The sequence below is a fragment of the Notolabrus celidotus genome, chromosome 14 (assembly GCF_009762535.1).
Source record: "Notolabrus celidotus isolate fNotCel1 chromosome 14, fNotCel1.pri, whole genome shotgun sequence".
Classification (NCBI taxonomy): Eukaryota; Metazoa; Chordata; class Actinopteri; order Labriformes; family Labridae; genus Notolabrus; species Notolabrus celidotus.
The window spans coordinates 13,793,299-13,816,733 of record NC_048285.1 but is presented as its reverse complement, the minus strand read 5'-3'; the positions used below and the strand labels follow the sequence as shown (position 1 = coordinate 13,816,733).

The following is a 23,435-nucleotide window of genomic DNA, read 5'->3' as shown; positions in this document are numbered from 1 at the left end:
CAAGCAAAGATCTAAACAATAGGAAACAAGATCAGTACGGGTATCAAAGTGCTTCAAGTTCATTTAGGTGCAGGTACTGCCAAGCAGTGTAAAGGCAATGCACAAAAGTAAGTTAGGATTTTTTTTGTTTTGTTTTGTTATAATAATAAAATAAGGAACATCTACAATGAAGCAACCAAACAATTTAAGACTTTCCATTATCTTCATCAACAATTAACCTCACCACATGTTCAGTCATGATGGTTTTAAAGAGCTTAAAAAACAAATAATAAACAATGAAAATAATACATTATAGTATTAAAATGTGATTTTTTTTTAGATTTATTAGAGCACATGCTGACAGAACAAGTCACTGAATCGCATGTATTTGTTACTACACATTGATGAAACGTATTAAACCCTTGCCTCCTTTAATAATTAATTCAGCAATTAGTCCAGTACATTCTGTCATACTTACAAACACAGGTAATGTGGTTTTGAGTCCATACTCTAACATTTTAGCCTCAGATAGTATGAGTAACCTCTATTTGAAGCTCTAAGGCATGAGAAATACCAATAATTGAAAGCACTAGGCTTGTGCTTAAACCTTGGCTTTGTCTCATTTGTTCCTGTCAGCATCAATATAGTATGTGGCAAACCCTAGGCCAAGAAAGCTGTCTTCACCTCTATTAGGAGGGTAAACGGTTTTGAAAGGTTCTGAACGAGAAAATATTTGTGTTTTGAGGTCAGAAATATACCTGCATGAAAGGTCTTGCTGCTTCAAGACCGCAAAGCTTGATCTAAGAAGAACAATAGACACTCAAAAACTGGTTCAAAAAGATGGAGATGTAGAACACCCTATGCTGTTTGATTACCCAAGGCCTGTGTGAAGTCTTTACTGTGTACTGAGGACTGAACTTTTATTACTTGGATGAACATCATGTTCCCTATCCTGTGCTGTAGGAGGACAGGGAACAGGAAGTGTGTAATAAAATAGTTATATCAGCAGGATAGGATATCTTTGGCTGTAAATCTACTGTCTCCAGAATTGTGTTTGAGCTCTCCAAATGTCTCAAATTAGATTTGATAATCTACAGCAGTTTGTTTCTCAAGAAATGTTTTCTACTCTGTAGAAATCACTGACAGTGTTTAGACTCAACCATGGCACTGACACAGCAATAAGGAAAGTTGATCTCCTGATTACTTTCAACCAAAGTAATAGGGTTCTCCCCATACTTGTCAGCATTGATATTATTACTTTTAACACAACTGACCATCTCATCCTGTAAAAATAATTGGCATTATAAGACTTACATCAAAGTGGTTCAAATTCTAATGATGGATGCTTTAATATTTTTTTGATATTTTTATTGGAGTCTTGAAACATCACAATCAAATTTACAGTAAAACCACAGACTTATTTTGACTATCATCCTATAGGACTGTGAGGCTGTTTGACCCTCTTTAATTCATATGATGAGACTGCGGTGTCAGTCTACAGTCTAAAAGCTCCCAGCTGAGAGTAAATCATCCAAAAAGTGAGCAACAGTCTGACTGCTCTTCATCTGAGATCACTGGATTTCTCTGTCGTAATTCAACCTAAGTTTATGTTTATGTTTTCCTGGCAGTCGTTTGAGATGACATGATTAAAGCCAGCTGGTTGAGCCTATTTTGAAAATGATGTCACTCCTTTCTTGGGGTTAGTTATAACCCTAGACCTTTATGTAAGTGCTACATGTCAAAGATTTTTAGTCTTGTGGCATTGTTGTTGTTCTCTGGGATTGTTCTTCTCTTTAATTTGTTACCACTGTGGGATCTTGACACTGAACCTAATTACTGAATGGATTTTTATTCATACAACATTTGGTGCTGGGTTATTTATGTGTGGGGCACCTAAATACTCTGTGGATCCACAACTACATAACTCATTTCCTTAAATTTGATACAAAAAGCTCCCCCTCAGAATGAATCATTTTAGCTTCAGTTGCTCCTCTGACTTTTTTTTTGCAAAGGATCAGGTAAATGTTTCCCTGCTCACTCCCTGAATGAGTCATAGTTTCAGCAGCAGCAGCAGCTGGTTTGTTTTTAGTGCATAGACTGTATAAAACATGGATAATCTTTGTGACATCATCTATTAGTTTCTGAAGAGAGGTTTTGAACATAGACTGTATATATAATGGACAGCGTCGCTCTGCCTTTTCCCATTGTACGGTTTTGAAGCCAAAACATCCCGTTCCAGAACGCTGCCATCTTTTTAATTTTTTGCAGCCAGTCTGCGCAGTATAGGGAATTTGTGTGTTTCCACGATAAGGAGCTCCGCCCTACAGCATACTGTCCCAAGGTCCTACAGAGTTTCTCTCTACGGCAGCTGTCAATCAAAGTAAAACCAGATGTAAAACCCTGTTTTTTAACCTCTAAAAACTAACAAAAATAAACTTTTCCGAAAAAAGAGGCCTTAAACACAAAACAGTCAAATAATAACTAAATGTCACCACAGCATACGGATGTGAGAAACATTTGTATGATTTATTCTTTTAAAGTTTGACCGCAGCTCCATTAAAATGAATGGGGGAGACAGAGTTTTTGACCTATACTGCAGCCAACCACTTGGGGGAGCAGTTTTTGTGGCAGCCTCACTTCGAGTTGAGCGAGATGACGTCCATTTTATATACAGTCTATGGTTTTGAAGCCCAAGATGGCAGAATTGCAGACTCAACCTTTACATTTGGTCAACCTATACACAGGCATAAAGGAGCATCCAGGCAAATGGCTACAAGACACTCACCTGTTCATCAACTCAGCGGTACCCCTTTATATTATCTTAACAGAAGCCTAATAAAAAATATCCTTACCCATATAATGTGTACAAACAGAAATATGAGCTATACCCAAAAGCACCTCTTGAACAAGGCAGAAAACATGGTTGATTTTGTTGTATAGTTGGTCATTTGAACACCAGACTTAATGGAGATGCATTTGCTTTTGCAACAGGCCTCAAGTGGACACTTGAGCATCTGCACTTTTTTGCACTTCTGAACTGGCTTCCATTTTTCAAACACTGGAAGATTGTTAAGAGCTAATATGGAAAAGTTAGCTAGGTAACATGCAAACTATGTTGACATTATCTGCTAAACTTGAACATGTCAACACTATCATGTTTGCATTAGCTGTAGCTCAAGGTACCGCTTTTGCTACATAGAGATTGTCAGAGTTGCTAGCATGCCTTACATTCTGCTATCTTCAATTACAATCAAATAACTTATAAGAATACACAGGGCGTGTTTTCATAAAGCATTACAGTGTTTTACTTTATCTGCAATAGCTTCTTGCTTCTGTTTTAGATTTTTGTGGACTGTTTTAGGTCTTACCTGCTGACTCATCTTCAAAAAGTCAGTTCAAAATATTCAAAAATATTTGTCATTTTAATTATGTTCTTTTATGCTTGTCTGAATGTCTCCAATGCTTTTAATGTGTTAATGTAAAGCACATTGAGTTGCCCTCGTGTATGAAATGCGCTATACAAATAAAGCTGCCTTGCCTTGCCTTGCCTATATTGTGGTTTGATGTCTTGTGTAACATCTCAGTGATGTTTGTTAAAGTTAATGTTTACATTACGGCCTACAAGCCTTCTAACAGACAGTCCACACATTTATATTACAGACCATTTCATTCACAAACATTATACAACATAAAACCAGTACGTTTTTAGAGACAGAAAAGTGTTATTTGTTTTATCATTGCATATAACTGAAATCCGCAAGAAGCCCCTTCTAAGCTTCTAATTCTGCATTTGGACTTTTTCCAAGCAGAAATATTTGTATATCTGAGATGTACAGTGGTGGAAAAAAGTTTTGGGCACCCCAAATATTGCATTGAGAATCAGTCTTTAAGTGCAATTTCTTTTAGTTCAGTCACAGCCAGGTTTATCAGAATCAGAATCAGAATCAGAATCAGAATCAGTTTTATTCGCCAGGTATGCTTGAACACACAAGGAATTTGACTTAAGTAAACTGTGCTCTCTTTGTACAAGGCATAAGAATAAGAATAAGAATAAGAACTACAATAAAAAATAAAATAAAAAATATAATAACAATAATTATTTATTTTTTGTTCAGTTTTAAACACATTCTGTTTTTTGTTGACTTTGATACCGACAATGTTGAGAACTGACATTGAAGCTGTCAAGAATTTAGCTTTGTTAGTTTTTTCTTGTAAACAATAAACAAAAAAAATATCATTTGTATTTGTTTATGTCTGTCTAATGCTTGCAACACAAAAAAGATTTTTCCACAAATATTTCATGACAATATTTGAGATTGTGTAAAATTTTAAGGACGTCCGAAAACTTTTTCAACCACTGTATATCCCAACTGATGTGACTTATACTCAGCAGACATTATACGTCTTCCTTTTTTACAAAACATCAAGGATAATAACATTAATAAAGAATCTGTTTCTCCCTTTCGGTCTTCCTGTCCATATGTTTTGGTGTTTTCATGGTGAAACATTGAAGGTGGTCTTCAGGCAGAGAGGCCCTGGACTCTGTGAGGCAGCAGGCTGATTATCACCCTGCTAATAGGGAGATGAGGAGTCTGTGTGAAGAGGTGATGGTGAAGGATTGCTCTGCGGGGTTGATAGTCCGTCTGCTGGAGGGAAATACATCATGGATTCCTGGATGATTGGGAAAGAACAGAGGAGAGGGAGACAGCAAAACAAAGTTGTCATTTTCTATTAATTTGGAGCTTTAAACCACACCATCATTTTTGTCACAATGCTGTTTTAGATCCGAACAAACTTTCAGACTTTTACTTTGATTTGTTTATATTGAGGTGACTTTATTAAGACATCTTGATTGAGCGTTTAAAAACAATTTATTACGCTGATAAAATTCAAATTCTCTTAGGTTCTCTGTATATGAAATATCAGCCTATCTAGTCATAGCCATTCTGATTTATTTAATACATATAGATTAAAATGCAACAGCTATAAATACTGTCAAATGTGGGTGTTCGAGTGCTGAAACATCCAAAGTATTTTTACTGTGGAACACTGTGGTGTAACATATCTGCCGCAGATCTCTGCAGCTGCGACTTAAATTCACTTGTTATCAAGGGAGGGGATTTAGACAGCTTAGTTGTAAAGATTAGAGGACTTAGGGGTGTCTACATTTCTTAAGGGTGTCTACATTTCTACATTTCTCTTGAAGTTTATACAAGAGCAATTAGTGTCAGTATGCAGTGCAATCAAACAAACATATTAAACCAATTAGCAGATAGTTGTTGCAACTGCATTCTGATTGGCTGATGCACACAACATATTTGCATTTCTTTAATCCTTTTATAACATCTCTTTGAAGAAAAGTTAGAAGTGAAGGGCACAATGTGGTTCCTCAGCCACCTCTTTGTCACAAGTTGAACACTTAATGCAGTAGCATCATGAGAAAATGTTTGGTTAGCATTAGCAATAGCTTGAGAAAGCATTAATAGGCTTTCAGGAGAAGACAGTAACACTGGATTACATGTTACAACCAATCGGCAACCTCTGGTCTAAAAATATGAGTCCAATGCGGAAGTGCTACAAACTGCAGTTTGTCGAGGATCCGCTTGAGGCTGGCTCCGGAAGTACCGGAAAGCACATACACACCAATACAAAGAAGACGATCTTTACAGCAGAAATAAACATGTGTGCAGCCTGGTACAAAAGATGAGTGTAGTCTGGATAACTTATTTCTCAATCGGCATACACTGTACGGGGGTGATTTTTTTTCTAACACAGCAATTTTCTAAGATATTGAAATTATGAGTCTTCCAATGAGAGGCACAGCTGACTTGATTGACAGGCGGGAACCATAGACTGTATAAAATATGGACGTAGTATCCGGGACGTCACCCATCTGTTCCTGAGAGCTGTTTTGAAGCAAATCGACGGCAGCAGCCATATTGGAAATGCGAAACTCAACTAGGCAGAGTGTGACGTAGTGTGTGCCTCCTAGCCAATGGCTGTGTGTTCCCGACTGGGAGTCACGTCAGTCATGTCAGTCATGTCAGTCATGTCCTTATTTGGGCAAAACTCGTAATCTTAATATCTTATTAACCGTCACGTTAGAAAAAAATTCACCCCCCGTAGAGTGTGTGCCATTAGAGAGATTAGCTTTGTAGAGCCAAGCCGTTTTTTGAACCAGGCTGTAAACATGTTTATTAATGCTGCAAAGATCGTCTTTTTCCCATTCATATCTATGTGGTTTCCGGTGTTTCTGCAGCCAGCCTCAAGCAGATTTTCGATGTATTGCAGTTTATAACACTTCTGCATGGGCTTCATCGTTTGAGACCGGAGTTAACGCTTGGCGGGAACACTGTAGCTGCTGGCTAGGAGGCTCAAAGCCCGCCTCTTTACCTCACAATCGCTTGACAGCAGCAATATGGCTCTCGCCGACGATTGTCCTCAGATCAGTGCTTCAGAAACAGATGGGTGACGTCACGGATACTAAGTACATATTTTATACAGTCTATGGTTACAACACTTCCTCTGAATACCCTGGGCATATGAAGGCCTATGAAAAAAGGCTTAAATCTTCCTATGTCATTACATATAAACCACACCAGACTGAACAAAATGTAGCTTATTTGACATTTTTTGAACCTTTTTTAGTCGTACAACTGCAAATGCCAAAGCATCCCATATTGAGACAGTTATCTTGAAAGCAGTAACCTCATGGACACATTCAATCTACAAACCTTGGTGGTATCTCGTACATCCCTTAATTACGATTTCCCTTTGTGGGTTTTAGACTTACTCACCAGCATCTAGAAGATGAATTTAAAACTCCCATAGTATTTCTAACTTTGATCTACGTGTTGATAGATAATCCCAAGGAGAGCCTGTTCTGAATCCAAATGTACAGACAATGTAGCAGTTGTTCTGGATATACATGGTTTTCATCAGTCAACAATTTATGGATCTATAAATGTTTGTATGCCTGTGAGATGATTAGACTCATAGACAGAGATAAAGACAGAGAGAAACCAGATGTAACTACATCTTTCTCTAAAGTGTGTGTGTATGTGTGTTCATCTTACACTTACTGGGTGGAGCTGGCAGGCTATGTGTGTGTTGGCGTCGGTCAGCAGAGGAGCTGTAGGAGAAGATGTTTTGCTCTCAGAGGACTCGGTCACAGGGATGCTGCTCCTCTAAAGAAAACAACACACGCACGCACACACACACACACACACACACACACACACACACACACACACACACACACACACACACAAACACAAACACACACACACACACACACAGTAAAAGCTGATTTAACTAATATTCGTGTCAGAAGAAATATTAAACTGCATTATTCTATACATCATGAAGAATTTGTATATCCGGCCAGCCAGTAACTAAGTCTATTAGGGAAACGTGTTAATTCGGGGGGAAGTTAACACTGGTCAACAATTGGTCTATGTCTAATAATTCATTTTAGTTGATTTTAAAGTGATAGACATTTATTTGAAGTCTTTTTCTATTGACTGCAATAGTTTATTTAAGGACAGCACTCAAATACTGTCCATACATCTGTTCAAGATTAAATTCACCACACTGCATCTACAATGACTTCTAAAGGTTTGTATGATCAAAAACATCTTTTTGGACTGTTTTTGGATGACAGTGTGGCAAGTTTTGGGGTAATTGGGCAAAAAATAAAAGAGGAAGGACGTTCCATTAGATTGAGTTTTTTAGCAATGTATTTAATAATCCCCATCTGCTTGAAACATCCGAACATTTCTGCTCTCTGGATCTACATTTTGTAAAACTACCTAAATGTAAAACCTAACTACTGATTTGTTATAAAAATGTGTCATGTGTCTTCTTCTGTTGTAAAATGCGACTGTTGCTCTAGCACTACCATCCTGTAATGCTGGTTAGGATGTTTGAACTTTTGTGCAAAGTGTTGTTTACTTTCAGGCATAGGAAAGCAGATTTCTTTGATAAAGAAGAAAAAGGAGAATAAGTAGAAAAAGAAGAAGACAAAGGAGATAGATGAGCAAATACACGAGGACCTGCTTGCAGAGCTGCCCAGTCCTTAATAACTTAAGGATATGCTTTCATTTTTTACAAAACCATATGGTACACCTGAAAGTCTGTGCACAAAGCTAAAGACAGTCTCGATTGCAACAGGTCATGTTAAGGTATAAGTCTACATCACATAAAATGTAGGCCTCAGTGTTGTTTTGGTCTTAGTTTGGGTGGTCTGTCCGCTACAGGCTTGAACTTTGGAAGTTCCCTTGGAAGCTGCCGTCTCAAACTTTACAAACTGTTAATTTGTCTGACTTTCAAGTAAAACTGTGGTTAGAAACAGGGAGGGGGGGGTAAAACATCTGAAAAATACAGATGAACTCGTTACCATCTAATAAGTTTGTATTAAATATTGGAATGGAGAATTCAAGATGAAAATGTCAAACTAATTAATCTGGGAACTCCTATGACTCTGATTTTTAAAGTCTTGGACAATAAAATTTGCTATTAAATAGCTGATTTAAAGAAGTCTAATCCCTAAACTGTAAAAACAAGATTATCTAATTAAAGGAGAATTTCTCCATGATATAATAAAAAGGAGAGTTGTTCTGGCAGTACGCAGAGTGATGCAGAGCGGCTGTGTGGTCTGTTGGCAGTCTTCTCCAGCAGGGTTTAAGCTCACTAAGGCCAGATCAGCTTGATGTCTGGCAGCATAATCCTCTATGAGTCCTGCATACACCACAAAAAAATCCAAATACTGAAATATTGGTGCAAAAGTAGGCTGTCGTTATAGAGGGACTTCTTTCTAGTCAAAAAAGCTGGACACTTGAAACTTCTCTGCAGATGTAAGTTCATCTGTTAGATGTTACATCTCCACAGCAACATATGGAGCGGTGTTTACGTATGTGTCAAGTTATGTCAAGAAACTGTACTGTGTCATTAAGGGTGGACATACTGAAGATTTAGTTTTTTAGAATATTTGACCTGAAGTGTCTTGATTTACTAAGTCTGAAACACCATAAATGCTGAACTGTGAAATATCTCTGTTTTTTAAGCCTCATGGAACAAAGTTGAATATATCCTTGGAACTGGAAATCCTAGCATCATAAAGAAAAAAATACATTGCATTGTCTGAAAGTAATAAATCAAATTATATTGTTTAAGAAGCTTTAGGGCAAGAGCATCTTTAACTCAGGAACTCGGGTTTTACAAGCAGAGGAATAAAGGAATGCTTTGATAAACGTTTCTGATGAACTCTAACTATCCAGAGACAGTCCTGTGTAACTCAGCTGAGATGACGACGAGCACCAAACAGGTTCTTTCTGGTTTTATTGATGGCTGACTTTATGAAAGTGCAAAATGCCAGAACATCCCACAATGTGTCAGATGGCATTATGCACTTCATCAAGTATACATTTTACCTTTCCACCGACATAAATTCATTTCTTTTCCATTAGGACGAATAAGTGATGCAGTAAACTGGACATAACAGTTACTGGATTTAAAAGTCTCAGAAGCTGTGTAAAGTTTCAAATTGCTTTTTTGGCCGTATGTTTATCAATTGTCATGACAGTTAAAACAAGATGTGGAAATGAACTAACATGTGAACCTATTACTAGTTCAGTGTTTCTAATTTGGTGAGGATTTCTATATTTTAAGCCATCTTGCCTCAGCATATACAACCTCAACACTCACACTCACACACTTTTAGTACTGATTAAAAGCAGGATTCGGTCTGTAGATCATCTGACTTGTCATTATTTGAAGGGTAATCATGTTTTGCAAATATGGACAAACTCATACTTTGTGTATTTGGGACTCATTGCTAGTTACGCTTTACACTTGCCACGTATTTGGGTTGAGATTTTCCAATAGCTCCATCAAATATGACAACTTATGGATGCCCTCAAAGTTCATTTTAAGGGAAAGAAAACAACATAATGTGTGCCATTCTGTTTTAGAATACAAGCCAAAGAAACAGCGTCTCTGAGTTTGACTGCAGATTAACTTAACTCTTAGTTGCCATTTAAGTTAAATATGGTGAAACCTGGGATAATCTAGGTTACATTTATGAGAACTTTTCATACAGTCCGGCGTCTTATATTCAACAAGTATCAGGTATATTTGTTGGAAAAAAAGAATCCAACCTTCTCCTTTTCACTTTCATTGTGAACAGCTGACCATGGTTGTGTGGCTGTCTTTATTAGACTTAGTTTGCAATAAACCCCTAGCTGCGATTTAGTAATATTTGGACTAGACAGAGACAAATCTGGCTATAAAAAAGAAGACTTAAGACAATTTATCTGGGCTTGTGTCTGTGTCTGTGTGTCTTACCACATCCTTGACACTGCCCAGCACCGCTGTGGTGAAGATTCCCATGAAGAAGGCCATGAGGTTGAGGCCAGCCAGCGTCCAAATCAAAATGTACAAAGTGAAAACTTCCCCACAGCTTTGCACTCCAACAAACTCGTAGTTGTTGCTGAGGTAGCCTCCACTGCAGAACAAAACAACAGCTACATTTATTCCCAACTATTTGGTATAACTTGTGAAGACATGGTTTGGTCACAATCAGATCATATTTGCAAGATATTGATTCTCCTCTCACTTGGCACAGTCGTACAGGTCACAGCAGTAGCAGGTCCCACTCCTTACTGACATGTTACATGACTCCTTTATGTTCCAGCAGGATACCTGAACAATGAGTCCAACATGATATCACTTCCAAACACAGCACATATGAAGCCATCACAACCGATGCTATCATAAAACCTAAAACGAAACACAAAGCTTCCTTGTTTACATCAGCATATCATCACTCACTGAGGTGTAGAAACTCTCGTAGATGTAGCTGCTGCCACTACTGTAGTACTGACATCTCCCCGCTGTCAGAGGACGCATGTCCTGCATAAAGTGAAAACATGAGGGAACATTACCCAAACTGTTTCATGGCAAATAACAAGCAAACAATCATTATTACAAGGAAAGATCTTAAAATGACAAAACCAACTCTGAACTGAGTACTTAAGAGAATCCAGATGGCCTAGTGGGTGCAGAGGGCCTGTAAAATACCCTGAGGTGAGCAAACAGTGTTGAGTTTGGAGTCTGTTTGCAATAAATCAGGGAACTTTGAACATTGATCAGTTTATGGCTTTTCTGAAATTGGTCAAAATGAGGATGAACCCCCTGGAAATGTGCCTCTGGTTTATTTCAAAGCCCTCGAGCTGATAATGTTATTGACAGTGACAATTTTTAGTTTGGACCCCCCCTTCAAAATGAGGAGCGGCATCTGAACAGTTAACTCTTCACATAACTTCAATCAGTCTTTATTTGTATAGCGCCAAATCACAACAAACTTTATCTCAAGACGCTTTTACAAACAAAGCAGGTCTACCCAATACTCTATGTTAAATTATAAACAAAGGCCCATCATGAAGACAGGATACAATCCAGTTCCCTCTTACAGACAGGACTCAATCTTATCTCATTTTAATCCACCATGAGCATTGCACCTTGCAGTATTTAGCTAGTTACATCTGCAACGAAAAACTTCCTTTTAACAGGCAGAAACCTTGAGCAGAACCAGACTCATGTTAGACAGCCGTCTGCTTCACACTTCATATGATAAACTAAACATACCACAGCTATAACATATTCTATATGGTAAAAACAGTCACATGGTCTTCTGCATCCTTATCTTTGTTTGAATGTAGTGAAAAAAAGTCAGATGTAGCTTTAACCTCTTGAACAGCATTATTTATGAAAAGAGTCAAAGACTTCAACACACTAAAGCATGTTTGAATAACAGGAGTTTTTCTTTGAGAATTGATGTGTTAAAGGGAGGTCTTCATCCATGACACTTTTACAGCGAGTGAAGAGGCAGTATCATCACACATTTAACTATGTCATATATCAGGAGGTAGTTGGTGCCACTTAAAATACAAGTTATGTTTCTGAATCCATCTTCCCATCCTTTACTTCCCTCCTGCACATTATGTTGAAGGTTCAAAAGGTTGAAGATGGAAGGGTGATTCCTACAATGAGCTCTATTGTTGCTTTGAATCCCTCTCAGATACATCCTGATGTTTGTGTAAGGCACATTAGCACAATAAAGTCCAGGACCTGAAATATTTAAACAAAATCCCAATGACTAATCTCTGTGTGATTTGGCCTTCTCAAGAAAACAAAAATTATGATGTTAAACCTTATTCTAAAAAGTTGCCATCCAAGCCTGGAGCAGTCTTACAGTTTGGGTTCACAAAGATAAACACAGAAATGTCCAACACCAAACAGACATAATAATAATAATAATAATAATAATAATAATAATAATAATAATAATAATAATAATAATAATAATAATAATACATTTTATTTATATAGCGCTTTTCACATAACTCAAAGACCCTTCACAAAACTGTATAACTATGATGTTTAGAGTCTATTTTCTATTTCAAGTAATCAGAGTCAGTCTCAGTGACCTGATGTTACCCTGCAGTGTGTTGAGTGCTGACTAAAAGGATCCAACAATGAATGTCTCACATACTGCACATGTTCAATAATCTGCTCTTGTTGTACCATGTACATGTCAAAGGTAACCCTAATTTACCAGTATTGTTACCAATACAATCTTTAAAAAAGGAAAACATGCTTATATTTTACCTTGGCATAAAAACTGTAAATGAAGAGAAACAGTTAGCCTATTTAAGGGTTCAAACAAACACGAACAGAACATTTGAACGTCACAAATTAACTCTTTTGTTTTAATGTCTGTGCTAAATAAGCTCTGATAAAAAAGTAATTCTGGTTTAACAGATGGGTTTGTGCCAGGAAATTCTTCCTGAAGTCTGCAACTTTTGGTAACTACAAAATCTTTAACCATAAATAAAAACATAAAAAATAAAAACTGTGTAATGAGGTCAATAAAGCCCAAAGAACAAATAATTGAGAGGCCTAATATCAAATGATCAAAGAGGCAACATATTGTGTAATAAAGTTAGAGATAATTCATTGCAATGCACTGGCTTGATTACAGTTTCTCTCTCTTTGACTTAATAAGCAGTAAAAATATGATGAATTTAAAGCAGCCATGAAAAGGACAGTTTTCACTGATTGTGACATCTACTAATAAAGAGATTTGGATAAGTAGTGATCTCATTCTAATCAAAGAGGGATGATCAGTCTTTATTTTAAAGGAGAAAACAGGAAGTTATCTAAGCTCTTAAACCTGTGAAATGATTTTAAGGAGGCAGCTCGTTCTCTCTTTCAGTGACACCAGAAACTGGCAGGTGACTGATGACTGGACTCACTTCAACTTTGACACTGATGGTGCCCAAGTCTGTTTCTATGTTTCTAAATGAAGGTTTCTCATTTTAATTTGAGTGACTAAAAATCATCAACTGGTGAGAGCTATAAACAGCAGGGGCAAAATAAGTATGATGTTGTCACACGGTATCATAAAAGGCTGTCAAAGTAGATCAGTCAACCTGCAATGATGGTTTATTCATATGTTTACTTATACTTTTTACTTAGTGTAGGTAACTCACCATGTTTAAGGCAATGCAGACCCCATCAATCACCAGACACAAAAAAGAGGCAATGATCCCGGAGCTGAGGAATACAATTGCAGCTAAAAGCTGGGGGAAGAAAATAAAGCAGAAATGAGAGAACTTCCACAGAAAATACTTGTTACATATTTTAAATATCTTGTTTTAATATGAATTGTTTGATTATTATGACTTTATAAAAATATATATTTTTTAAAGATCTTATACTGCTGTTTGTATGGCTGTCCTACCGCTCCTGCACGGGCTTTGGTTTGATTCAACCTACCAGTATGTTAATGTGAGACCATGTGAGCTTAAGTTTGTTTTATCAAAGTAACTTTATGTGCTTTTCATCTCACTTTGAAAACTCTCTTTTTGGATGGAAAGCTGGAAACAGGCTTCTGTAGGTTACATCAAAAATTTATTTGATGGTTTGATATCAGTCCCAGGACAAAAATATGAAACGTGTTTTCAACCCAGCTAACTTCAGAGCAAACAAAGTAAGATCTTTTCGGTCTTTAACTTATAGTAACCCACTGTGCAGAGTCTCTCTGGTCTCATCTTATATCTTTCCTTCATTCCTGCACTTTAGTGATCACATTCCCGACTGACCCTATCTCAGATAATGTCATCAGCTGCTTTGATTGGAATTGAAAATTGTAGAAATATGAAAACACCAATGTAAAGCACCATCTTGCACTGGATCTGTCTTTTATCTTTCCTGACATTCTGTGTATCATCAAGCTTATCTTACAAATGAAATAGATTAAAACATGGCACAGTTTCCAAGCACAACCAGCTCTATCCATAAATGGACAGTCTTGTCCACAAGTTCCCTGATATCGCTCATCCTTGCAATATTCTGATGGGTTTATCAAGGTAAAGGTAATATGAACTGCACTGTCAAAATATATTGAATCCAGTGGCCAGCGGACACAGTATATATTTCTCTAGACTTAAAACAGAGAAGCAGCCAACAATGCCGTCACAATGTAAAGTGAGTAAAAACATGAGGAAAGTTAACATCATAGCACTTACATCAGAGCCATAAATATTAAACCTCAGCATGAAATCTGATATGAAGAAGTAATTAACTCGTGGACAGTTTATTGAGACAGTTTTTATGATCAACATTATAACTATAGGAATGCACCATTAGGTCAGCAGTGTTGGACGGGTCTTAAACATATTCCATAGTTTTAATTTCCTGTTGTCATACTGCGGACATCCATAGATTACATCTGGCCAAAGATCTTCAATTACTGAGAACAATTGGCGGAGTTATGCCTCACAAATGTATGAAGGCTGAAATAACATTAAGTTGGGCAGGACACAAGAAGGAGGACACGAGAAGTGGACAAAACAGACATCTACACAGGGAAACTGTGAATTTGTCAGTTTTTTTTTTTGTTTTTTTTTTGTTATTAGCTTTCTTTTCAGCTTTATCTAGCTAGCTAATTCAGCTAAAACTCCAGACCAGAGTTGGTAAATAACAACAGGTGCGTCTCAATAACCTTTTTAAAAGAGAACCCCTGTGGGCTGCCGGCCACCGTTGGCCTGCCGGTCTAAGTGCACACCACATATACAGAGGCTATAGTCCTTGACGCAGTGGTCTCTGGTTTGACTCCTGGGGTCCGTTTCACAAAGCAGGTTCAATAAAACTCTGAGTCTAACCCTGAACTCTAGTTGATCTACTCTGAGATAGGAAACTCTGTGTTTTCGGTTCCACAACAGCTGATTTGAGTTAGTTAAATCAACTTGGAGTAGTTTCACCTGGGGTTAAGTGCGTGCACCACAACTTTAAAAAGACAGCATCAATGGAACCCCGATTCGACGAGTCACCATGGCAAAGGAGAAGAAGAGGGCGGCATTTTTCACCCCACTGGAACTGGACATCCTTATTCGCTCATATGGCGAGTTTGAGCATGTTTTTTTTTTTAAAAAGCAACACCGCTGTAGGTGCCAAACAGAGGGAGACGGCATGGGAGAACATTGCGGCTCGGGTCAATGCAGGGGGAAACTGCTTGAATGGTAGCCTATTAATTTATTTCATTTAGGTGCAATCACGCGGGGGAGAAGCACACCTGGCTGCAGCTTAAGATGGAAATATAAAAACAATGTTCAAACAGGTAAGACCTCGGCATAATATCATGGGGGTACCTCATTTTGATCATGTTTTACATCGTAAAGTAAATATTAAGTGGCTGTTTGACTGTGCAGTTGTTTTATCCCCAACATAATGCTGTTTTCACACACATGCATGTATTTTCATCTATATCATGTTCTGTTAAATAATTAAGCCTATTTAAATTAACACAGACTCAGCCAACATAAAGAAAGCAGATGCCCGTAAAACGGGTGGCGGCCGAGCACCGCCACCTCTAACTGAGGCAGAGGCGCTGGCCCTGAGCCAGAATTTTGGAAGGCCAGCGACACCCCCCAAGACACAAGTGCCTTTATAACATGTAATATTCCTAGACCTATATCTTTTTTTTTAAGCCTATTCATACAAATATATTTATTTCCTTTTTTTATTTTTTTTCTCCCAACAGATTCTGATGGTGCTATCTGCCTGGTGGAGCCCCCTCACGCCACAACAGACCTTGTAACTGTAAGTAGGCAATACTCCAAAGATTTTGCCAAATGGTGGTTTAAGTATACTGAGACATATCACTCATCTAGGATGAAGAGTACGAGGAGACTTTGTCTGCTGCCTTCACAGAGTGGGAACCAGAAAGGCCTAGAGGTAACATTTGATATGTTATTGCTAGTTCTCTTCCCATTCACATTTCTTAACATTATGGTGTAAAATAGAGTGTGACATTTAGCCTACACTGAAGTATTAACACATTCTCATCCTTTTTAACAGGGCATGGCTGGGAAGCAGCAGGAGGGTCCCTCAACTTCAACTGCACAGATTGACACAGTGAGATGGATGTTCAGTAAACACCAGAGGTTCATTCTGTGGAATTCATGTGCAACTGTATAATTTAATGTCCTCCTTATGTATTACCAGTTAAAGATATCTATAAAATATTTCTGCTGAAATAAATTGAAAAAACCGACAAAGAAATGCAGTTCTTGGACCGCCAGATGAGAAGGGCAGATCTCGAAATTGAATTACTAGAGCACAAGTTAGAGGTGGGTGCATGGTCGCAGGTGAATTATGTTAATTATGTTAACTACAGGAACATTAACTAAACTATCTCTTGTATTTGTAGGAAATAAAGAAGACCAAATGAAATTTGTATTATGTTTTTATTTGACTGCTGCTGTGTTGGTGGTGGTAGTGGTGATGATATTGTCTTAATCTCTGAAGTGGATGCGGGATATGGTGTCTCTGACTGCTCTGCCGTCCTGCATACAGTGGCCTTACCTAAGTGCCCTGCATCTCCAACATTATACAAAAAACTCCCATTTGCAAAAAAACGCAGAGCAACACACAATATCTGCTGGGATGTAAGAGCACGACTACGGTGGGTAATGTTGCAAATGTACGGACGGTTTAGGTTGTGTATGTAGATGACCGACTGTGAAGTGAAACGGTACCGCTCAAAAAGATAATTGTCCAGAAATGCTAAAACATCTATGCGCGGTCTGATTATCATCTCCCGACGAATATTTAATTCTCTGCGCAATAATGCTGCACCTTCATCCACGGGATCATTAACAAAAGGACATGCCATTTTAGTGAAAAAAGTTGGCACCTAATATAGGCCTACTGATTGATTTTTGAATTATTATTTAAATAACAGACGGCAGAAATACGCTACGCCAAAACTCGCCTGCCGACTGAATGAATGAGGAAATCAAATACCGTGTGTGGCTGAAAGGGAGCGGAGACTGAGAGAAACTTGAGGTTCATTGAGGAAAAACCTGGTCCCGACCAGATTAGGTTCATAGAGTCTGTTACTACGGTAACTGACCCGAGAGTTTGAGTTACCTCCCTCTGTGAAACAGGCTAGAGTTACCCCTCTTTCTCTGGTTTGAGTTACCTCCCTTTGTGAAACGGAAAACACAGTTTCCCTCATTTCAGGGTTAACAAACTCAGAGTATTCACTAAACCTGATTTGTGAAACGGACCCCCGGCCTTACTGTATGTCTTCACCCACTCTCTACACCGCACATTTCATGCTCTCTTCTGCTTTCCTATCTAATAAAGGCAATAATGCATTTCATTTTTAAGGGCGGCCCAAACAATTAAAGTCATTTTTTCGGACTTTTTTATAGAACAACAAATTCATATTGCATTGTTCAAACATATATTAGAAAAACTGTAAAATTAGCAAAATTCAATAAATGAGTCCAAGTTAATGAATTATGACAGCATGATGATGCCGGCCACCCTACGGTGCAGTCTATTATTTCCAAAATTATCAAAGTGGCCTATGCAAAAATCATTTGGTCTCTCAATACTATTAAACTTCACCGTGTATGCAGAACAGTCTTAAGATTCAATCAAATCATATTGCAAAACCCTAACATACAACTTGCACAGAGCATCTTAGTATGAAGCTCAAGTGTCATTGTTATTTTCCAACCTACGCTACCCTCATTCTTGCGCCCATGTTGTGAAAACAGCAAATAAACTTGCACCTATGTTAGCACCCATGGGAATGTAGGTATTAAATGAGGTGTGAGTAGCTGAACTCACAACGCAAGGTTTTGTCTGTGGAAAAGTTTTCTTTGTTGTGAGGAAAGTGAAAAAAAAATGACTGGTCTGTTTTGAGCACTGAAAACACTTTACGACATTAATTCTGTGTAGAAAAAAGCTGCTTCCAGTGCAAAAAAAGTCATTAGTGGACACAGGCCCTAGCACTTCTTATACAGCTCCACACATACAGTAGAATCCAAAACTATAGCCTACTAGAGTATTAGTGCTCTAATTTTACTGCATTTATTTGCAAAGTAGACAAAGAACCGATTGTAAAAACCTCAATAATACTCCGGAAATTGAAATAAGGAACAAAACAGTGGAAAAGGGTATCTGGCATTGAAATTGTCAAATGTCATGTGAAAATGGTGTGACGTTATAGCCACTACTGATCAAGCAATGAAAAAAACATTTGTAAGTGCTTGTCATCACAATTTGTGGCTTTCAAGACAATTACTTAGGGTCCTTCATCAAGGAGAAGCACTGCCTGTCTCTATGGTCACATTCTTTATTTCTTATTTTAGTCAAAATACTCCCATATCTCTGCAGGGTGTGACTTGGTTGTGCACAAAGATAACATAAGGAAATGTCATGATCAAGGATATAGGTACTTAGGTGTGCATGAGTGTGAGTGTATTTGAGACAAAGAGATGCATGGAGAGTAAAAGAGGATACCAGCTGTTTACGGTTTTCTTCAAGGCAGAGTCCCAGAAATCCCAGGAATGATCCAAGGGTCAGCTGCAGAGAGCATCACAGAATAAACAATACGTGTAAAAAATATAGATATATAGTCATTCATGGAAGAGCTGTGACACTTTGTTAAGATCTGGTTTGTTTTCAAGGGAAGACAGAGTAAAACGGCACGATTAATTTGATCTCCTCTGGACAATTTAAAAGCACACTGTATGTCCAGAGGAGATCAAATTAATCATGAATGCATGACCCAGATCTAACCACTGATACCTCCAGAAACTTCCAGGAGACTCATTATCTTCTTTCAGATTCCAGTTTCTGTCGTATCGCTGCAGATCATGCTTGTGGGTGTACAAAAACACTGTCAATCAAAAATGTACAGCCTACACCTAAAATAATGTTTGTTTTATGGAAAATACATTGAAGCCAATAAATGAGAAGAGCAAAACTTCTGGCTAGTCTGGTGAGACTAAAGGAGTACATCTTCATAATGGATATCACATGCTTGGGGATGTTAAGAGTTGTTTGAAACTTCCTGCTGATTTCCTGGTAACTGCATGATTCAAAACCCAACATTTCTGAGGTTTGTTTTCTAATCACTTCAAATCTATCATTCTGCAGTACTCCTTCCACAAATCATCACAGGGGAATTATCAAGGGTCAAATAAAGAACTTACAATAACTCCTGAGATGTAGCCAGTTACATTAAGGCTCTCTGTTCGGGTTGTTGTGTAGACTCCCAGCACCACCAGCAGCAGGGACAGACTGAGCATGCCTAAAACCAGCCACAGAGCTCTCCTGATTCGTACTATCATCTCTGCAGCAAAAAAAGGAGAGAAACTCTCAGGAAAAACAGAGCAGGAATAAGACAACACAAGACTGCATGCTTCCCAGATTAAAGCCTCCTGGCAGCCGTCTGCCTGCATATTTCCAGTTTGATTTCAAGGTCAATAAAACAAACCTAATCTAAACTGATGATTGACTTAACAATTACCCAACCATGTCACCTTCTTGTTCAAATTCAAGGTAATGAATTGAATTAGTTCAATTGCTAACATGAACTGAACGAAAACAACAAACTTCAGCTTTAAACCAGAATTTACTGATATTTAATTTACACAATGTGTATACCTTACTCATAAGAATTCATAAAATGGATTAAGGAGCTCTACAGATTAATACACATTCATATCAACAATCATATCACACCTGACACATTTAATCTCTACAAATTGCTGATGACAACAGTCATTTATTGTATTCATTAGGAATGCATCGTCTGGCAAACACAAAACACAGTTATCTCATTTACAAAACGCTAAATTGGAACAAACATGTTTGCTCTAAATTGTAAACCAAGACTAATGTCTGAGGTTGTGTTAATATCTTATTTACTTTTGTTCAATGCAGACAAAGTTAAAGCACAGAGCTTTATGCTGCTCTGAAGTGCCTTAAAACGGGGTTATCTTCATTCTAAAATGTCAGAATAAACAACAAAATTTGCTGATTTATAAGAAATATGCTGTACGAAGCTTAATGTCACCTTCTATTTGATTCTTGCTGGTTTATAATTCAAAACCTCTGTACTTAATGATCAGTGGTTCTGGTATCAATGCACAATGAAACAGTTAGTTGCTTCTCTAAAGTGTGAGCATAATTGATAAGAAAAGTTTCTGAAACTGTTACTCCATGGTTAATGCTCCATGTACTGACGGGGTTTCAGTCTGTGTCAGTATCATTCAAAACAGTAGACTTAAAATGAATGTGCATGCCACATTTTTTTTGTAACAGAAAACAGTATAGCAGGGTTAAACTTGTTAAGGTGGGCAAAATCTATTGATCCAGCTGCTTGACAATATCTCCATCCCCGTTCAGGGGGATTTCGGCTACCTGTTACTTGGCTCTTTGGTCCTGGTTTGTCCCGACCTGCTGCTCCCTGGATCCTTGCAGTCATGATAAATCCAAAACACGAGTTTCCCTCTCACAATTTCTAAGGGAAGAACCACTTCTGGTTTCAGTTCAGGCTTACAACGCTCCCCTCTGCGTTTAGAGAGTCCTCAGTATCACAGGTTACTATCTTCTGCGTGCGTTCCTGATGATGGATGGTGGTCTTCTTCAGTGGAGTGCGTAAAAATCCTCTGCTGCGTTCATTGACGGTAGGAAATCTGAGCGTCTGCTGCTGCCAAAACATCACATCACAAATCATGTGGATGTGCAAAGATAAGGGCTTTCTTATCAAATTGTAAACGCTTGAAGTAGTAGATCAACCATCTAAAATACCAAAAACTATCTCTATGTAAATTAGCCAATCTGTTTTTACAATTACATACATCATTATATATATTTTTTTTCAAGATTTTTTTTTATTGGCAAATAGCAAACTTTACAATACTGGTCCATTATTCAAACATCTTTTCATGTTTTAAACGTAGTCATATGTATATGTATATATGTATATATACATATACATACTGAACATTTTGGCCATAATTCCAAAAGGTGTGTTTGGCATAAAACAACATTGCACATCACATAAAGAGCACCTTACCCACAGTGAAGCATGCTTTGGGGCTGTTTTTCTTCAGCTGGAACCAGGGCCTTAGTCAAGGTGGAGGGAAGTATGAACAGTTACAAACACCAGTCAGTTTTAACACAAAACATCCAGGCTTCCATTAGAAAGATGAAGATGAAGAGGAGTTTCACCTTTCAACATGACAACGAAACCAAAGCATACATCCAAATCAACAAAAGCATGGCTTCACCAGAAGAAGATTCAAGTTTTGGAATGGTCTCGCCAAAACCCAGACCTGAATACAGTTGAATATCTGTGGGGTGGTCTGAAGAGGGCTGTTCACAGGAGATGCCCTCACTATCTGATGGATTTGGAGCTCTTTTGTTAAGAAAAATGGGCAAATCTTGCCACGTTAAGATGTGCCATGCTAATAGACTCCTACAAAAAAAGAGTGCTGTAATAAAATCAGAAGGTGCTTCAAACAATTATTGTAATAATTGTGTGTACACTTATGCAACCACATTATTTTAGCTTTTTATTTTTTTATTCTTCCCCCTAAAAGATTAGATTTTTTTTTTCAGTTGAATTGTTCATGTTATAGGTCACATTAAAGGTGGAAAAAGTTCTGACATTATTCATCTTGGTCTCAATTTTTTACATCACAAAACCTGGCATCTTAACTGTATATGGGTATGTGTACTCTGTGAGTAAAAGTGCATGTCTTAGAGATAAATCAGGTCTTGCCATGATAAAGTGATAGCAATTCAATGTCAACGATCACTCATTGTCATTGTACACTGCTCCAAAGGCTTATAACCAATTATAAGATGATACTGAGAAACGTATTTGGCAAATTGGAAAGAAGATCTTAATGCTGAGATATTGTGCCATTATCTAACCTTCTAAAGGGACTAATGAATGTGTAGAATAACTCTCTCCAGTCATAGAACTCAGAGACAGACCCAAAGGACTGACTCAGAAGTTATGGCATTTGGGGAATAAATAATAAGTGGTTGTTGCAGCAGAAAAGATTCAGTGAAACAAAAAAATCCAAACAACTTTTAACAATTTCCAATCTCAAATGGAGCTCAATAACCATTTACAGAGCTTCTCTTTACCCCATGTTTCCCCGGATTTCTGTGAATGTGAACTGTCTTGGTGTAATTGTAATCATGATTTTCTAATTTAATTAATCAGAGTGCCCAACTTTATGGGACTAAAGTTAGAAGCCATGAATTTGTCTGCTGTTGTTTTCTCTGGCACATCAGGTTTCCCAAATACATTTTGAATTTAATTACGGTTTCACACCCAGTTAGCCGAAAGTAAGTGTTCCTGTGTGGACAGATTATACTGTAGTGTTATTAAGTAACTGGCAGACACTGAGACACATAAATCTAGGTGATGGTGTGACGAGTGGAATAAGGCTCGTGATTTTATGACGGAAAAGATAATAAGGTTAGGATTTCTACTGCCAGCGTGTGGCGTATGAACCACCCCGTGAGTTTTAGTGTCTGGTGTTGTTTTGGAAAAAAGAGCTGCCCTGTCGGAAGTTGCATGCCTGAAAGCAGTGCATCGCCAAAATCAAATGGTAAATGTGGAAGCTCTGGTGGTATTGACCATCTATGCTTCTTCTGAGGTCCAGACAGAGAGCAAGAGGATTCTAGTGAAGGATGTTTCCTGTGTAATCCAGCCATGCAGTCATCAGATGGCTTTGGTTGTTTTTGACATGATAGATGAGCATTCAGTGTGGTTACTTGCTCATTTGAAGACAAAACAACTAGGGTGCAACCCTGCAGAGAAGACACAAAGTGCAGTGGTGTTGTGTTGCTTTGCTAGGGCTCCAAGCCAACAAAGCAGCTCATGTCATTTCAAGAGTAGAGGCATCTGTGTCCGAGAGTATTAACACACTGTCTTTTCAATAAAGTCCAGAGGAGGGATCTGCAATGACAGGAGAGTTAGAGACCTGCCATGAAAGCAGAAACAAAATTGTGGGGAGATTATGAGCTGGGAGGATTCTTTATGAGTGCATGGAGAAAGTATTCAT

General features: G+C 37.9%; 1 protein-coding gene and 1 long non-coding RNA gene across 3 annotated transcripts; one reads left to right on the top strand and one right to left on the bottom strand.

The window, feature by feature from the left end:
- Positions 1-4,094: 4,094 nt before the first annotated feature.
- LOC117824924 (transmembrane protein 255B) lies at positions 4,095-21,477 on the bottom strand. 2 transcript variants are annotated; one of them, XM_034700431.1, is made up of 10 exons: positions 21,428-21,477; positions 20,770-21,058; positions 19,557-19,696; positions 18,862-18,924; positions 13,533-13,622; positions 10,810-10,890; positions 10,595-10,680; positions 10,324-10,483; positions 7,062-7,166; positions 4,095-4,650 (listed from the first exon to the last, which is right to left on the bottom strand). In XM_034700431.1, exons 2-10 carry the CDS (start codon positions 20,831-20,833, stop codon positions 4,552-4,554), a joined length of 888 nt encoding a protein of 295 aa, XP_034556322.1. In that variant the 5' UTR covers positions 20,834-21,058; positions 21,428-21,477; the 3' UTR covers positions 4,095-4,551. The 2 variants fall into 2 exon arrangements, with proteins under 2 accessions (XP_034556322.1, XP_034556323.1); XM_034700432.1 differs by lacking the exons at positions 18,862-18,924; positions 19,557-19,696; positions 20,770-21,058; positions 21,428-21,477 and adding an exon at positions 17,350-17,472 and having other exon boundaries at positions 7,056-7,166.
- On the top strand, positions 15,175-16,776 carry LOC117824925. Its single transcript, XR_004633746.1, has 6 exons — positions 15,175-15,661; positions 15,852-15,997; positions 16,085-16,143; positions 16,215-16,278; positions 16,402-16,673; positions 16,754-16,776. It is a non-coding gene; the product is annotated as an uncharacterized LOC117824925 (long non-coding RNA).
- Positions 21,478-23,435: the final 1,958 nt, after the last annotated feature.